The sequence below is a fragment of the Pelodiscus sinensis genome, chromosome 10 (assembly GCF_052426305.1).
Source record: "Pelodiscus sinensis isolate ZL-2025 chromosome 10, ASM5242630v1, whole genome shotgun sequence".
Taxonomy (NCBI): Eukaryota; Metazoa; Chordata; order Testudines; family Trionychidae; genus Pelodiscus; species Pelodiscus sinensis.
The window spans coordinates 13888494-13907644 of NC_143061.1; the positions used below are offsets into that span (position 1 = coordinate 13888494).

At 40.6% G+C, this 19151-nt stretch overlaps 1 protein-coding gene across 5 annotated transcripts in view; it reads right to left on the reverse strand.

Annotated features, from left to right (window-relative positions):
- The window catches only part of NAALADL2 (N-acetylated alpha-linked acidic dipeptidase like 2), a 984106-nt gene that overhangs the window by 388688 nt on the left and 576267 nt on the right, over window positions 1-19151 (reverse strand). For all 5 annotated transcript variants that reach the window (XM_075937993.2, XM_075937986.2, XM_075937990.2 and 2 more), the window contains one exon: window positions 14587-14706. In XM_075937993.2, the coding sequence (XP_075794108.2) occupies window positions 14587-14706 (120 nt within the window). The remainder of the gene's footprint in view (window positions 1-14586; window positions 14707-19151) is intronic.

A 19151-nucleotide genomic window follows, 5' to 3' on the forward strand; every position in this document is an offset into this window, starting at 1 on the left:
TTTCACTGTTCTCGTAACTACTGTCTAGTAATGTGGTCTGAAAAGCTATTTGGTTTCTTATAAGAGCAAAATACATTCGCTCGCTGTTCTTCCCGCTGACTGTAGTATATGAGGTAGTGTCAAGGCTGTTACCCACACTGAGAGTGCAGAAAGTGGCGGCCTGCAAGAGACCTTAAAAATACTTTGCCTCTATAGGCTTATGCTTAAAAACTTCCCAAAAATCACCGATTCCCTGAACTTGGGAGGCATCCTGCCACCACCCAAATGGAAAAAACTCCCACCTTTATTCTTGAACACAAGAAGAAATCGCTTGGGAACTTGAGGGGTATGCTAAGCTCTTTTACCATGAGAGAGCTTGGAAAAGAAAAGAAAAGAAAAGAAAAGAAAAGAAAAGAAAAGAAAAGAAAAGAAAAGAAAAGAAAAGAAAAGAAAAGAAAAGAAAAGAAAAGAAAAGAAACAGCAGTCTCTGATACCTGACCTCTCAGTCTTAGGCATGCATAGTCAGAGCTCCTATTACTTTCCAGGACACAAGAATCAGATTATAGTCTATAAAAAGGTGATTTTATTAACAAAATAAAAGGATAGACTTGGTAAAGCATATTTGGTTGCTACACATTATAGGGAAACTGAGAAAAAACAGATTAAAGCATAGAGAATTGCATCGCTGGGATTCAGCTTTAGTTACAGTGTATAGGGGAAGGCGGGGTATATGGACTCAGTACAGAGGAGTTTAACCAAACAATAAAACAAAGAAAATAACCTGATCGTGTCTAACTAAAAATATACCCTATCTACTCACGTATGTGTACTTCCAAGGTCCAGTCCAATTCTAAGCATGGTATTTCCTGCCTGGTTCAATTCATCTTGTTCTCTCATCTCCTGGTTTGAACTCCCCAAAAGACAAGCAGCAGGCAGATTCACTTTCAATTCAAATCTCAACACTTTCTTCCCATTAGCTCTCTTGGCTCCCTGCCAACATTTTCTACCTACCTGGGTTTAACCCTTTAAGGTGCATCTATACTATACTGTTATTTCAAAATAATGTGAGCATCTACACAGCCATTCTACTATTTTGAAATAATAGATGTTTTATTCCAAAATCCGTAAACCTCATTCTATGAGGAATAATGCCTATTTCAAAATGAGGCGTGTGTAGACAATCCATTGCTGCTATTTCAAAATAATGTCTCACCGTAGCCATTCTAAGTTATTCCTCCCTAGTGCCTCCTGGGGCTCTAAATTGAGATAGCAGGTCTACATTAGAGATGCCTTCCTCGGACTAATTTTCAGGTTTCCCTGCAGTGTAGATGTGCTATTTCTAAATAAGCTATTTTGGAATAACTATTCGGAATAGCGTATTTTGAAATAGCCATGCAGTGTAGACGTTTAGAAGAGGACAGCACTCCCATCCATCATAGGCAGTACATGGGACTAAGATTTGGTGCTTTGAATAATACTTTGCAGGGGACAACACAGACCATAGATACATTGTAGATACCAATTATTGTGCATTTACATATTTATGGTTGGTTAATTTTATATTTCTAAATGCAATACATAACAATGCAGAATATACGGCATAAAACCTCAGGCACATCTATATATCATCTGGGAAAACTGCATAATATTAATTGGTTAATTAATATTTTACTTTCATTTATAGTGAAGCGCCAAGGAATGTTTCACTTCTTGTTTAGCATGTCTTTAAGTAAATCAATACAGGAAAATTAAACTATTTATTTTACATATTAGAAAAACAGTTAGAAGTCAGCAATGATAAAAGAAATTAACCTAAAAATTTAGCCTACGTGGATAAAATCTTTTTGAAAGCCATAAATATTAAGGAAGTTATTAATAAACCTTAGTTGTGAAACATTTCAGCAAAAACAAGGAGTCCTATGACACCTTAAAAACTAACAGTTTTATTTGGGCATAAACTTTCATGGGCTGGAGCCCTCTTCATCAGATGTATGAGGTGGAAACTTCTGCATGAAACTGCAGAACTATAATTTCAGACCCATTTTGGTAGTGTCAAGTTTACACATCAATTCCAACTCTGCAGTTTCATGCTGAAGTTTCCAGCTGATGAAGTGGGCTCCAGCCCATGAAAGCTTATGCCAAATATTTAAGGCTCAAAGGACTCCTCGTAGTTTATAAAGAACTTACACAACTAAAACAATCAACATTAGTCCTTCACTCCCAAGCTTGCCTAGAAATCTAGAAATTCAAATTATGTCAAGCTTCTACTGTTTTTATGAATGAAACCTGACAGTGAGAGTTCTCAAGTATGCCTTTTCACTTAGGACACATCTAGACTGCCCACAGCTTTCAAAAGAAGATACGTAAACTCGGTGCAAATTTGCATATCTTCTTCCCATCCCGTTTTGGGAAGAGTTTTTTTGAAAAAAAAGCAGACTCGATGCAATTCTTTTGGAAAAAAAGTCTTTTCGAAAGAACCCTGTATGCCTCATTTTTTGGGGAAAAGGGGTTCTTTTGAAAAAGGTTTTTTTTTTTTAAAGTCCACCTCTAGTCTGCTTTTTTTTTCCCCCGAAAAACTCTTCCAAAAATGGGATGGTAAGAAAATATGCAAATTCGGCACAAATTTACTTTTGAATTGTTTCCATTCAGCACACTGACAAATCAGGGCTTTGGCACCTTGTCTGACTACAAAATATCCTGTTTTACTAAAATGAAATAGTAAAAGGAGATACTTCTAGAAGGTCTGGAGCTAGGGTTTGATGAGAACAGAAATGGCAGTTGTATTAGTTTGGCAGTCACAGAGCACTACAGAGTCACTCATTCACTCAATGAGAAAACATCCTCCACTCAATAAAACCAGTATGCTATTGGGCCCTAAAGCATTACTCCATAGTGATGCTCGTACCTCGTCTGCAAGGAAGGGTGGAAAATTAAGAAAAAAAAATCATATTTATTGTGATGAAGGTGGTCTATGCAGTCATTAGGAAAGAAGGGATTCATATCAGAGTAAGGTCAATCTGAGGATATTAAGAAAGCTCTATTTGTAACAATGACCTTCCCCCCACCCATGCCAAAAAAACAGGGAATGGGCAGCAGCAGTCCTAAACTCATTCTTGTGATTCACCAGGAATTTCTTCTTTCACCAGCAATTCTTTGGGGGAGTTGAAAGAAAATATCTTTCAGAACCTTATATGTGTTAGAAGCAAATGCAGTTCTGCCAAAATAGGCTCACTGAAAAAGATTTAGCACCACTTTAAGTTTCTAAGAGTCCATTGAACTGACATCTAGGAAACATAAACATGCAATACTATTGTTAGAAGACGATGGGAAATGAAACAAAGTAAAGCTGGTATCACATCAATTACAGCTACACCAGAGTTTTATTTTGAGGGAGAAAAGTTTTAGTAAAAGCTTGCAATGATACAAAGAAAATTATCAGAATGCAAGACCATACCTAGAATAACAGACTTACAACAAAATGAAGGAAGCATTCAGATATCACAGTGATGAGAGCAGTATTAGAACCTATAAAGAACAAAGAATAATGGGAATTCAGTCTATCATGATCTTGTGCAACATCTTTGTGATTATAGCAGGGAGAGTAAAGAGTACATCGAAATTTCTGTTCTCACCCACTAATTCCTTTTCTCTGTTGACAGCATGGCTGGCAATTGTGATTGATGAGAGATCTTTGCATACTGTCTGCAAGCACTAGTAAGGGCAATGTGAAAAGGAAGCCAGTCTGGGGATACCTGACCAGATTACTCTTTCAAAGCTTAGTAATGGAAAAATAACCATTTAAAATATAATGGTACCATTAACAATTACATAAAACATCATAGCCTTGCTTCTCCACATCATTACACCATTGTAAATTCACTGAATTCAATGAATTTACACTGGCAACAACTAGTGCAATGGAGAATCAGTCCCATAATGATTTATATATGGAGAACATAATTCTTATCAAGAGCAGTAATAATGGGGGTGAGGGGACGGCATAGTAGGCAAACCATGACCAAGTTAGAAGACTGAGATTAAAATGGATGCTTAAGAAGTTTAATCAGCCATAGACATAATATCCACTCACATGGATAGAAGTCACTCTGCCAGCCACGTATTCACCAAACAAAAAATGACAAAAATGTCCCCCTTTCTCTAACAAGTGCCTGCCTGACCTCACTGATGGAAAGTGACTTGCAGTGCAGTGTTGAGTCCTGGGAGTGTAATTAATGCCAGACAATAAATCTCCCCAAGTCCAGCACGAGAATCTCAATAAAGCCACAGGATTTCATATCAATATAAAGAACGAGAGTGTAAGTGTTTGTGTGTATACACTTATTAATGCCTCCATGTATAACGTGTGTCTGTGTGTACAAAATCATTCCTCCTGACATAAGTGCCAACTTCCCCTCATTCTCAGCCTCCCCCTCCACCATAAGCCCCACCCCCACTCCACCCAAACCCTATCTCAGCCCTGGAGCACCCACAGTGTCGGTGCCTATGCCTCCTGAGGTATTGCCCACTCCTATAGGTCCATGAGTGCCTTGTGGGCAGAGAACAGTGGAGTTTCATCGTTGAAGGACATTGTTAAGGCAGCCACTGGGACAGACATTTGGAAACTGATCTCCAACCATCTGTTCCATTCACACTTCAGTTTACTAGGAGTTGGGGCAAGGTGAGAAGGCCAACAATCTTATTGTTTAAAAGGGAGAAAATCTATAGTAGTGAGCCCCCTCATTGGTTTCAATGGACAAAAACAACCAACCACGAGGAGTAACGGTAGTTCGAATTAGAGATCCTAATTCGAACTACCTATTCTGTGCTGCATGTAGCCGCAGGCACGGAGTTCGGACTAAGGGGGATTTAAAAATGGCGGCGCCTGAGAAGATGCAAATGAAGCACGGGATATTTAAATCCTGGGCTTCATTTGCAACTCCGGTTGCCCTCATTTGCCTACCTAGCTCGAACTACCGAGCTAGTGTAGACATACCCTCCCAGAGCCTGCACTCCATACCTCCTCCTGCATCTCAACACTCTGCCCTGGCTCCCTTTTACAGCCCATATCCTATACACCAAGTATCACCCCTGCCTCACAGACACTCAAATGCAGTACTGCCCTTGAACACCTATTTCAAATTTCAACCTTCATTTTTCTGCACTGGCAGATAATGTGCCGTCACAAGTACGTCACAGACTCAGTAACTAGGAATCTCTGCTTCATAATATAAACTGTTATTTATCTACATTTACTTTGAGGATTACACTTACATTCAAAATGCAATTGTGTGCTACCACTGCTCTACAGCCAAGTTTACACTAGTGAGAGAATATGGGACTTATACAATTTTTTTCACGTATGGTATAACAAATGGGAAGAAAGATACACTGTTCTGAGTGCCATCACTGCTACTCATTCCTAGTACATTTGTGCATTAAGGTAGACAATATAATTTTCTTCATTTATTCTAGATGTCTGCCCTGTATTTCATTTTCTAAGCTTCTTCTGCACTGTCTCAATGAAGATGTATCTTATATTTCAAGGCACACAGAGCCAATATCAGCTCTGTAAACTTCAAAATTTAGCTGATGTCAAATGCAGCAGGTCCAATGAATCACACATGTATGCGACCAACTAAATTGCTGATAGTGAATTTGACTTTAAAAGATAAACATGTTTATTAAAGGAGAGATAAACCTACAGTAGTCAGATGCACTGGGCTAATTAATCTCTGATCTGTCCGAAAGTTTTCTTAAAAACCAGAATTTTTCATGTGAATCAGCAGATTTGGACTCACCTGGCAACCCACACAGCTCACTGTATGATAAACAGGAATAGGACAAGGTCAACTGGTTAAGTGGATTAAATGTTATCTTTTCTCCTTTGAGATCCTGATAGGAAACCAGTCTGAAATTAGTTTGTTGGGTCAGTTCCCCAATGGACAGTTTATATCATAAAACATCCCATAACTGAATACTGCTATAAAAGGCAACATAATCAGCATCTACTCTGGGGAAACCCAAGATTGATTTAGAAGGGGAAAACATGTCTCTTTCTCATTGAAAGGGTGCTCTTTCTAGGTCATGTTGAGATCATTTGTGAGGCTGTGTGGGAAGGTTCTTATAATGCCTGCATAATAACCTGTAGTGGAATGTCATAAATAAAAGGCTCAATTGTCAGTGAAGACTTTCCTGTAACCTTCACAAAATGCAAACCCTTTCTCCTGTATTCTAAAACACTACCTACACCTTTCCTGGGCTTAGCTGTATGCTGTAGTGATAAATCTGAGCCACTATACTTAATAACTCTTTTCAATTACAAAGCCAGGATTAGCATTATTGGGAATTATATTTCAGTGCTCTACCCTTATTTTTTAAAATCTTCTGCAAAAATGTAGATTTCTTCTGATTGTATTTTTAGGATTTAAAGTAATGGGGGTTCAGGAGATACTCATAAAAAGATACTGACTAGTGACCTGACTTCTACTTGAAAATCATCCCCATGAATATTATCCTAAATTTGCATTGATTCTGCTCATGCACCTCTTGTATTTTCTCTCACAGAACATTAGAAAGATGGATCTTTCTTAGCATAAGTATTCTTGGGTGAATATATGAGTGGAAAGCATTCACGTCCTTCTCTAATCAGGAAAAATAGCATGTTACTTTTGTGACCAATCACCGCTAATCATCGCAGCTCAAATTTCAAATTTGAGAAATCAGCTGTGTACAGCAAATTGCTTCTGATCAACTCCGAGAAGCTTAAAAATAATTTTGAAGGATGTGCAGACTATATTAGAGTAGCAAATAAACTCAAGGAAATTGCAGTCTATTTACAAAGAGAGACCATGAACAGAAAGGCAAGGCTAGATTTGTTGGACAAGTTGTTTTCTGTGAATTATTCATTCAGATCTAATGACAAGTAAAAAATGCCTCAAGTCTTTTCTGAAATACACATTCTTTTATTGGTACTGGATATGTAAATTGTAGAGGATTTTTTCTGTGTGAAAAAAATAGTTTACAGCTTTCTCCAGTCAATGTAAGCAAGACATTCCAAATTATTATTGTTGTTGCAGCAAAAAAGGGAGCCCACTAAATATGTTACCCACAACAGGCTCATTTCTGCTCCTGCGGAAATCACTTTAAAGCACTGACTTCAGTGGGAATAAAAGTAGGCCCTAAAGTCCAAAGGTGAAATCTCTACTTTAGTGGGGCCAGGATTCTACCCCATACTTCATTGTCTGGAATGGAAAAACGGCAGCAAAATGGTGCAGAAAGCTTTAAACACCCTGCTCCCACATATTTTGACTCAGATCTAGGAAGCTCCTCCATGAAAAAAAAAAAACTCACATGTTGAGGCTCTAGCAAAGGACAAAGCTTGTCTCCCTGAGAAATCAAGATAATAATACTAATAAAAAGAAGATGTAGAATAATACTGACCAATCAGCAATGTTGTATGTATATTTCCTGTCCTGATTTAAGAGACCAATCTCAGGATGAGCCTCAAGCAAAAAGGCCACAAACCCAGGAGTACTTCGGGATCCATGTTGCCATAAGGCATCATTGAGGAGAAATTATGGAGACAAAAAGCACCCTCAGAGATGATCTTGGTCTCTAACAGGTATCTTAACAGCCACGTGTATATTGTGCTGTAGGATAGAGGAAGCAGATCCCATCCTCAATACAACTGTTTGGAGGAAACTTCACCACTATCTTAACCCTTACAAGTATTTTGTGCATTGCGGGCAATCTAAACCTGAACAAATTTCCTTATGACTCAGGAAATTCAATTTCTCTTATACCCTTGTAAGGGTACTTCCTTGTTGTTCAGCAATGGTTCCAAAATAAATCAGAAACTTGGGAAGGAAATGGGAAAAAATATGATTTCATTGAAAAACTACTTTTTTTGTTTGCAAGGGACTAGAAATAAAAGTCACCAGAATTTTCTGAGTTAATTAATAATTCATTAACCTTTGTATCACTGTTGTATCATTACTGCTAACACCAATTATCTATAATTCCTTCACGATACCTGCAGTACTGCTAGCACTCACTAGAAATCCCATAGAAATCAATCGAAGGTTAGAACACACTTGGATTGGTTCATTCTATTGCAATGTATCTAGAATGTTTGGAATCAGCCAGTGGTTTTATATATATTATATATATATATTGCACATGGCACAAAACTTGTCAACTCCAGCGGGTTAGTGGACATGCAAAAGCTTGAGACACAATTCTTATTACATAGCTAGCAACATTTCCCAGTTACAAATTCTTGTTGTCCAACACGGAATTTAGAACCTGTGAAAGAGTGCTGAAAGCCAACACTCTGGTCTCATAGGGTATGTCTACATTTGCACCCTAGTTCAAACTAGGGATGCAAATGTAAGCATTCGAAATAGTCAACGAAGCAGGGATTTAAATATCCCGTGTTTCATTAACATGATCTCGCCAGCACATTACTCCAATCAACGGCTGTTTCGAAAGTGAAAGCGCGCGCCAGGACGCGTTAGTTCAAACCAAACCCCTTGGTTTGAAGTAACATTACTCCTCAAAAAATGAGTAAGTATGTTCATAAAATGCAGCTTCAGTAGGTCTTAAAATATTGGCGTATGTGTGGGCAGGGGTCAATTTTGAGAATTTACTAATATGTCAGGCAAATTTTTAAACTGAAATTTAAACTAGATTTGCCAATCTGATGAGTATTACGATCAATATTAGAATGAAATCGAATATGATAACCCCTGAGTGCAGGAAATAACGGACTACTAATTTAGCACCAATTTATTCCCAGATGAACTTTTATCTTGAACAGCATTTTTTAAATCAAAACACTCAGGACAAATGATAGGTTCCCGTGGGCCATGCAGTGGAAAGGAAGTCTATATTACCCCATATGATGCAGAGGATTTCTCCTTGCTGGACTTACTGCCTTGCAGATAAATGCAGTGGGCACACACAAAGTGCGGCTAGTGAGTTTTTATGAAAAACACAAGGAGCAAAATATCATGATGGAGAGAAGCAGAATCTCACACCTTTAAAGAGAAGCTAGATAATTTCCTGGAGGTTAGGTCCATAAAAGGTTATTAGCCAGGGGATGGAATTGGTGTCCCTGGCCTCTGTTTTCAGAGGCTGGAGAGGGATGGCAGGAGACAAATCGCTTGATCATTGTCTTCGGTCCACCCTCTCTGGGGCACCTGGTGCTGGCCACTGTCGGCAGCCAGGATACTGGGCTAGATGGACCTTTGGTCTGACCTAGTACAACCGTTCTTATGTTTCCAGTCAGTAGGTGAGCAGTTATACGGTTTTGAAGGTTCTGGATTACATATATATTGAGACCAAATTTTTTCCATCAGTTGTGCTATACTTCAAAGTCACTTCCTCATTGCAGAGCCATTTCCCTTGATTTTCCTCCATTTATCAGGACTTGGTACAGAGAGATTGGATGACTGCATATATTACTGATTAACTTTTTAAAAGCTTAGTAAATAGAAAATTATGTCTGGATTCTACATCTCCAAAAAGATGTAGAACCCTCCAAAATCAAGTTTTAATATTTCATGGATCCTGCAATTTAGAATAAAAGCCACATACATTTTTCATTTGGTGTAGCTCTTAGCAGATACAATACATTTTAGGAGACATAGGAGGAGAAGGCAGCCTGCTCTAAAATGGTCATTCCTCCTTAAGAAAATAGTGATTCTTAACTTGAACAGGGCTAATTTTTCAAAGGATAAATTTAGTACATGCAGTTATGTTCAATTAAACACCTAATTGAGCATATAGATACATAGAAAGAAAATTAAGTACTGACTGCTATTGCTGACTGCTATTGAAAACCACAGATTATTTATCCAGCAGTCAGGGTACAATCCAACAGAGGGAGGTTCAGGCCACTCAGAGACGTAAAAGCACCTGTCTAAGTCAGACCTTCAGTTGGGAACCCACATGTCTGTGCAAAACAATGCATGTGAAGAACCTTCATAATAGGATCCAAGCATGGCCCCCCTAAGATTGGAAGGGATGGTCCTGTGAGGTGGGAGGCCCAGCCTGCACAAAGAGAAATGGTTGTGAATCCTCACTAGCCCAGCAAATGGTCTGCATGTGAGTGGTCCCTCTCTGAGCTATTCTAAGATGGACAGAACCATATCAGAGAGGAAGGGACAGAAGATGTGTCTAGGGCTGCAATTACCTTAATCAACCTGGGCGTGTAATGGTATGGCCTTCACCTCCTATGAGCACCTCTGTCTAGCCGAATGCATATGCCTGGACTCTCCTTATGTCATCTTTTTGTCTACTCAGCTCTCTGGCAGAGTCACACCTTGTGTGAAATACAAACCCCTCTTGGGGTACACCTTTAGCAGGGGCCCATCTATGTAGTCAGTCTGTTTAGCGCTCAGAGAGAATGATGCCTTCAGGGCTTCCCCTCCTGAGGACGTATCCTTGTTCCTAGCTCAAGGCCTTACCTCAGTACAACATAGTCCAGAAGAGCTCACCCGATGGAGCTCTCCTCAATCAGCCACCCACTGTCACTCCCTCAATCAGCCACCCACAGTCTTCCCTTCTTGAAATCTCCAGCACCACTGAGCTACCTGTAGTCCTGCAGCTCTTTTTATAGGCCCTCCTAGCCAGATTGGCTGTTGCTACCACTGCCACTCTTGCCAGCTTGGAAGACTTCTCTATAGTTTCTCTGGGGTGTGCTGTGTCAGGACCACAGGACCTGCAGTAGGGGGCCTCCGGTTTTAGTCCACCTTGTCATACATGGACAGAATGAAAACTGCATATTTAAAAACCCAGAACTCCGAATGCTTCAAAATACACATCTACATCCAAATTTTACAAGGTCTATCTAAATAGTTACCTGGTGCTTATCTGGATACACCTGTGTTTTCCGCTTGCGCAAGTTTCTTTTTGCTGAGTGTCATGGGCCCAGGTTGCCCCTCAGGCTTACAGCCTTGTCATCATCGGGGATACCCGCCGGTGTTGCCCTATTTTCAGTCTCCCCAACGTGCTCCCCCTTTCCCACCTAGCCGCGCTCGCAATGCACAGAAGGTTCGAGGCCAGATCCGGAGCCTCCTGAGTCTTGGCAGTCTTAGGCGCTAGATGGTGCCTGCGAGGGAGGAGGGGGACTTGGGCCCACCCTCGCTCCAAGTCCCGACCCAGGACCCTAAAGGCAGCAGCGCAGGCTCGCTGCCTGGTAGGTGGGGACTCCTCCCCGTAACTCACCAACCCTCCGGGCGTCGGTTAAGGCGCGGCCGTGGCTCGTCGCCCCCATCCTGGGTCACTTCCTCCTCCTCTCCGGGCTCATTGCCGCTGAGATCCGCCACTTCCCTCCGCTGGCCGTTAACCACAGCTCCCTCCGTGCCGGGCTCCTCCGCCCCAGCCAAAGCCATTCCCTCTTGCTGCCCCTGGTGCCCTTTTGAGGGCCGGCCTCCCGCAGCACCGCCCCCTCCGCGTGGGTGCCTCCCGATGACGTCACCCGTGGAGGGGAACCCATTCTCCTGGCTAGCCCCGTGCACGGGGGGCACGTGACCTGGGGCACTGATCGGGAGCGGCTGCCTCCCCCGCTCCTGGGGTCGGCAAACGCCGTGTCCCATGCTGCGGCAACCCCGCAGGCATCCCTTTCACCCCTCACGGGCTCCGGAGTGCGGGGCACCATTGGTTCCGTGGCAGTAGGAACCGGCGCCCCATCACACTGAGCATGATCAATAAAACCAAGGAAACGTGCTTCTTGTGAACACGGGCTTAGCTTTGCTCAGGCCCACCAAGGTGGGGAGGTAGGCAATTGCCCTGGGGTCCAGCCGTTCAAATGGGCCCAGGGATCCCAGCCATCACCACCACTACTATGGCAGTGGTGGCACCTGGATCCCTGGATCCTTTAAATCGCCACCAAAACACTGGGCAGCACATTCCAGGTGGCTCTAAGGGCTGTCTGCCCTCAGCCCCACCCCTTCCACCAGAGGTCCTGCCTTTTGACTGAGATCCTTGGATGCTATTGTAATATAAATACAACAGTATTAATAACTTTTAAGAAATTAAAGTTCATTAAATAGGAAAAAAGTGAGAGAAAAAATAGGATAAACGGGAAAACGTAGTTGGAATCAACTTTGTTTTAACATGCCTGAAGAAACACATGGAAGACTCAGTAAATACACAAACAGAATGGAGAAGAGTTAAAAAAAAAATCAGGGGTGAAATCCTGTCTCTCCTATTCATTTAATTTCATACCAAATATTAATTCTATTTCATATAATTTTGCACTGCTTTAAAATACGATTATTTCAAAGCCAAGTAGGACTCTAGTTTCAATCTGTGTCCAAAAAACGAGGGCTCAGGACCTGAAACAAAGAAATAATAGGGGAGAGCCAATGTTCTCACATATTGACTCCGGTTCCCTGGCAGAAAGAAAAAGTGGGTATTTCAGACTTATTGGCATGCTTGAAGTCAAGAATGTATACGCATTAGCAGGATCAGAAACCTTAACAAGTCTTTTTTGTAGGTGATGTGCATAATGGTATTGCCCTTTTTGTACTGTAAACTTTGCCTCTTATTGAAGATTATACTATACAAATGCTGATTGCTAGTTCATTATTACTGGCATTTAACAATGAAATGCTGCATAAGATCTATGTGCAAGGCTGCCGCACAAGTCGAATTCCAACCATGATTACTGACCTTTCATGTATGTAATGAGATTGCCTCTAAATAATTTAGATAAATAACTGAAATTATTCTGTTGAAAATGGTATGTTCATTGAGACAAAGATTCAAAAAAATATTAAGCAGCTATTTTATGAACTTATGTCCTGGTCTTCATTGTGATGTCTATGGGTAGTGTAGCAGCTCGGGATTCTTTTAATTATAAAATCTGGAGATACTGGTCTTTTATAATTGCTTCTGTGAATTGGGCATGAAGTGTCTTGTTTAATTATTTACTGAGCCAGCAGAGTCTTTTGGAATATCAAACTAATGTAATTCGTGTTTATAAAATATTCACAATAAAAATAGACTTTTTAAATAAAAACAAATATAACTCAATTTTTATATAATTAGCTCTGTCGCCTCTCAGATGAAAATGGACCAATGTGTTTTAATCTCTGTGCTCTCCACCAATCTCAGAGATGGAAAGGAGCAAACACACATACACACCCTTGCCTTTTTATAGGGTCTCTTTAAAATATCTTTCTGGTTGCTTGATTGGAGAGGGGAAGTGGCTGGCCTGAAGTGGAAGGGGAGCTAAAGTACAGGTGCTATGCTACCATCAAATATTTTGTGTTTTCCTCTCTATGGTTCTTCCCTCCCTCAGAGATAGCAGGAATGGGAGCACAGCTACATAGCCAATGATAGCATTGCCACTCAGTCAGCTTGTATATGTATAGTGAGTCTATATAATTAAGCCCGGTTAAGGCAAACAATAGTGAAGAAGAATTCTCATTTGCAGCCTGCCTGATAGGCCCCATCTATTTTTCCTGTGCTATAATTTTATAGGCGATTACTTCACAATTTCAGTGTCTGTAGAGCACCATCATAACAAGTGAGAGGCACTGAATTTTGAAGGCAGCCCAGCGAGCTTGGGAAGATCCTCAAAAGCCTGAGGTTGAGCAGGCATAGGCTGCCCTCAGCTTTACCTCAGGACATGTTTCAGTCTGCAGAAGGCCAAGTAATAGATATAATGATGTCCAAGTCAGAGATTTCAGTCTAAGATGACATGCAAATTTCAGATAAACGAGGGTCCTGCTATATCTGCTCTCAGCTGCTTCTTTTCTTGGACTCGGTTCCCTCTCTCTTTTACAGCGGAAGAAGGAATCTGTAGGATTTACACCACCAAGCATGGGTGGCCAGTATGCTAGCTGGGGGAAGGCACAGTCTTTCCAAACTGCCAGCCTGACCCCTCCCACACTCCACTCCCAGAATGCCAGCAACCACCCTCCCCTTGCACCTGGTCGGGGAAGCTGGAGCTGCACGCCCTCTGCCCTCCCTGTGTTCCGGGCCAGGCAGGCTGGGGCTATGTGTCCTCTGCCCTTCCCCTTCCCCATGCTCAAGGGCTGGAGACGATGGAGCAGTGTGCCACCCGCCCTCCTCACGCTCCATGCTTGGGTGCGAGCATCCCATCCCCATGGCAGTGGTGGCTTTCTTCCCATCCCTATGGCACTGGTGGCTTTCTTCCCATCCCTATGGCAGTGGTGGCTTTCTTCCCATCCCCATGGCACTGGTGGCTTTCTTCCCATCCCCATGGCAGTGGTGGCATATGCAGTGTGCTGCCCTGCCTCCCTGTGGTGGGGGCAGGGCCTCAGCAGAAAGGGTGGGGCTGGGGACTTGATTCCCCCAGACTTACTTTCATGGACCACCAATGCCACCAAAGGAAGTAAGGCATTATCAACAGGCACCCTCTGACACTGCATTATACAATTCAATAAAACAGTTGACATACCAAAACTAGAGCTAAGAAAATACTGCAGACAACTGCAGGAAAGAGTTAAGGAGTCTACTAAATGCCAACAAATACTTGCCTGCTGTGATGTCAACACAAAGTTCCATTTTAGTATCTAAAAACTTACAACAAAAGAAATCACTCAGATAAAGTACATCAGACAGGTAACTAACCTTATAGAGTAAAGGTGATTGTCCTAACTTCAAAAGTGCAATTTTATTGGTGACATTTGTCATGGCTTGAATCAGGACCAAATCATCTGCAGTCCCATACCGCACATCAATGACTTCTGCCTGTAAAGAGAAAAGGTAATTAAGGTTCTGCTGTTAGTCATTTACTGTTAGTGCTTGTCTACATGGTGTGTTGGTATAAGAGAGAAGTACATTATAGTAGGCATCCGTATGTTGTGCACAAACTGGCCCATGTGGACTCTGTGGTTTACTCTTTGTCTAGTGCAGAGTAATATAGTCCCACATTAGGTCTAGGAAACTTTTTAGTTTGCAACATGCTAGTGTGCACTAATATTTACATCACTTTCATAAGAACTGACGCACTATGTAAACAAAAATGTAGTCACTTTGTCACTGGAACAAAACTACCTGCTTGATCCAAGTTCTATGACTAATTTATTTTTCAAACACCTTTAAAACCCTCTAAAGAGCTTGAGATTTAAACAGGGTTGTTAAATATACTTCTTTCAGAACGATTTTCCAACACAATCAGGGGCTGTGATTTAAAGAGCCCAACAATTTTCACCTGTAGTAGTGGTTTGGTAAGGATTCCTGAAATCTCAGTTCATTAATCTAAACATATTGTCCCATGCTCTGTGCTGACAGTTTTAGGATCCTAAATCAGCAGAAATATATAGATGTAACCAGAACAGTAACTTCTCATAATTTGTCTATTAATTTTGGAAGCGAAATCAAAAATCTATATAATATTTCAGAGAAGCCAAAATGATACTATTTGTCACTCAGGACAATACTCAATTTCTCTTCTATCTGCCACCACATTTGTCTTGTGACTTATGGATCATAAGGCTCTTGAGCTATCTATCTAAAACAGCAGTTCTCAAACTGTGGGTTGGGACCCCAGATTGGGTCGCAACCCTATTTTAATATGATTGGTAAGACTGGTGTTAGACAAAACCTGAGCCCCACCATTCAGGGCCAAAGCTGAAGCCCAAGCCCACCTTTCATGGAAGAAACTGAAGCTCAAGGACTTCGGTCTTGATGGTGGGGCTCAGGGTTACAGGCCCCCTGCTTGGGGATACAGATCTGGGCCTTTTGCCTTAGGCCCGCTCCTCTGCGGCTCAGACTTTAGCTTTGGCTCCCATGTTGGAGGAGCTCAGCTGGGCTCAGGCTTTCCCCCTCCTGGAATCATGTAGTAACTTTTGCTGTCAGAAGAGGGTTGTGTGCCATGAAATTTGACAACCCAGATCTATAAAGTCCAATTTCTAATTATCTATCATTCATCCAAACATTTATGACAAGATTATTCTCCTAGTATTTGACTGCCTATGAAATTCTGCCATTAAGAAATGAGTTTCCATGCAGCTGTAACCCAGTCCATGTTGAGTCTATAATTCCTTATTGAGCTACTTCACAAGGGACACTATGGGGCCTAACTATATAGTATTTGCAGAGGGTTATGAAAAGCCGTGAAAAATCTTCACTTTTTGGTAAATTTAAAGGCCAAAATTTTGAAATGTAGGCATGTAAACAAAGGAGGTTTTCCTTAGAAACTGATTATGGATACTAAGCAGCTTTGAAAAAAAATCAGGCTATTTAGCTAAATGCCTAAATAAATAGGGAGTTAGGTACCTAACTTGAGGCAACTATATCTGAAAACTTTGATTAAAACCTATACCCCAAAGCCTGAGTTGAAAACCACGACCTGATGCTTCTTTGTTCTTGAGTTTACTCTTCATTATTTTTCATAAATAACAAGTTTCTTTCCAAGCAAGTGTAGTGGGAGCTGCCAAAACCACAATGTCAACCTATCAGGTAATGTAATAAAATGCTTCCACAACATGATCTTTAAAATCAAATACTGAAATGTAAGGACAGAAAAATCACATACTTTGTACAGATGATTTTTAAAAATATGATGTTTCCAATACCTAGGGAGCATAAGAACTGCTTATTAAGAAAACACAAATGGGCACTACTTTTCAGATAAAATTTAAAGTACATTATTGGTTGTGTGAATATGTTATTTGAGAGAGATGACAAAAACATAGCTGAAGAGGTTTTTAAGCTAGAGGAAAATATTTCTTGTTATTACCAACACAGATATCCCAATTGAAAACTCTCTCAGAAGAATCATATGCATAAACGGCCCCTGCCAAGTGAGAACAAAGAATTCACTAACATACTGTACAGAAGTTTTACATCATTTTATAGCACCCAATTTTTCTTTCACAAAGTGCCCTTAGAAAATACATACTATGTGCAATAATTACTTGGAGTTTTAAAAGCCAGAATGGTTTGAGAGGTTATAATAAAATATATATGCTGCATTCTGAGAAGGCCTCTGATCTAGCTCCTTTGTGAAATGTGCCTTTTCCACTTATCCTCAAGCAAACTGAAAATCACAGCTTTCACCGCTCAGATGAGAAAAACCACATTGAATTTTCCCCAGGCACAAATCCATATACAAAGATATAATAGGGTAAATTGTCAAGCCATTTGCTTCTGCAGCTTGCCTTTGTGAAAATGAGGTGCTTGCTCATTTATATTCAAGATACCTCTTCTTGTATCATTCCAACTAAGTACTCCAGTGAGGCACTCCTGCTTCTCACTTCCCTTTGTATAAAAGAATGTGCACAGCTAGCTGTTGGACAACTCTTGTTTCACTGAACTTCCTTCAAAAGTTACAAACTAACTTCCTGGTGAATGCTATATTTTGATCTAAAACACTAGATATTGTGCTATTCTAATTCAATACATGATCTCCGTGGAAACTGATTGAAAAGTTATGCAAACACATTATTTACTAGGTACTAAGTTGGGGCTCTCCGCTACGCAAAATACTGAGGAATACATGGTCTTTGCTGCAAAGAGTTAAATGTAGGATCAAAGACTCAAGTTAAATAACTATTCCCATGAAAAATCTCCATGAATAATGGGTGTAGCCAATTACGTGAGAAAGTTTTTTGGTATCATATATGTTAAGGCATGGAAATGGTTAATTAACACAGGTAATTTAATTACTTTCCTTCCCATTGAACGGACTGTCAGAGTTCCTTATAATGAAGATCCTTCTTACGCGAGTGGATCAACAAGGGCTTCTGTCACTGTCATGATCCTAGGAATACTCATCTAGAACTTCCAACTGATTCTCTTGCGGTCAGTTCTCTTTAATATTGATATCTCACTTTGCCTTTTGGGGGACATGGATAAACCAAATGCATTTGGCTAGCAGTCTGAATCACCAAATCGGATTACACGCGAAACATGCAATAAGGAGTTATCAGGTGCCCTGAAAAAGGCCACCAAAAGTTTCTGCAACACAATCTCAGAGAACCAAATGATGATAATATTGCACTAAAATCCAGTACTGAAATCACAAAGTGTTCAAAAGAAACATGACATTATGTAAAACCACACAACAAAAAGACAACTACTTCCATGAGCTATGAGGGAAGACTGAAATAATTGGGCTTATTTAGTTTAGAAATGAGAAGACAGAGGGGACAGGATAGTGGTTTTCAAGTATCTAAAAGGGTGTCAAGGAGGAGGGAGAAAATTTGTTCTCCTTGGCCTCTGATAATAGGACAAGAAGCAGCAGGCTTAAACTGCTGCAAGGGAGGTTTCCGTTGGACATTAGGAAAAACTTCCTAACTATCAGGACGGTTAAACACTGGAATAAATTGCCTAGGGAGGTTGTGGAATCTCCATCTCTGGAAATATTCAAGAGCAGGTTAGATAGACATCTATCAGGGATGGTCTAGATGGTGCTTGGTCATGCTGTGAGGGCAGGGGCCTGGACTCGATGCCATCTCAAGGTCCCTTCCAGTTTTAGTATTCTATTATTCTATGATAGAGTTTGAACCTTTCTAATCTGGCATCCTCAGGATCTTGGTGGTGCCAAACCAAAGAATTTACTGAACCATGGGAGGTCAATATTATCCAGCAGAATTATCAATGCTTCCACTGCTTACTAGGCTCTTGAAAGACATTTGGGGTAAACTTGAGATAAAGAACTCAGAGTCAGGACTGGTGGCTGTAAACAAACTTTATAGAACTGTAGGAAACTTGATCAGACCAATGATGAGTGGACCTCCAAGTAACTAAAATCATGTTAGACCACAGATGTTGATGGACTAGAGAGTGCCTGACTAGAGAAATTCAACCTGTACTAATGAAATTACTAAAGCAAGAGAGTTAGTAACAAGACATATACATTTGGAAGTACTTTTCAGAAACTCATAGATGAACACTGGGGGTTATAATCTTTAAGTGAACTCAGTGCAACCATGCAAAACCCAGACTTCAGTAGAGTCTTTATGAGGGATGAATTTTGTCCTCAGGAAAGATTATTATTTTTTTTTATTTATTTCATAAACAAACACAATAAAAAGACTAAACAGGTAACATATAGCTCGCATATGTTTACAAATCCTTCACTGGACTCCCAGTAAATTAATGCAATTACATCACTCATCAAAGGTGATTTAATAGACATGTTTAATTAAAAACATTGTTCTTACCCCAAAAATTCCCACTAGAGACCA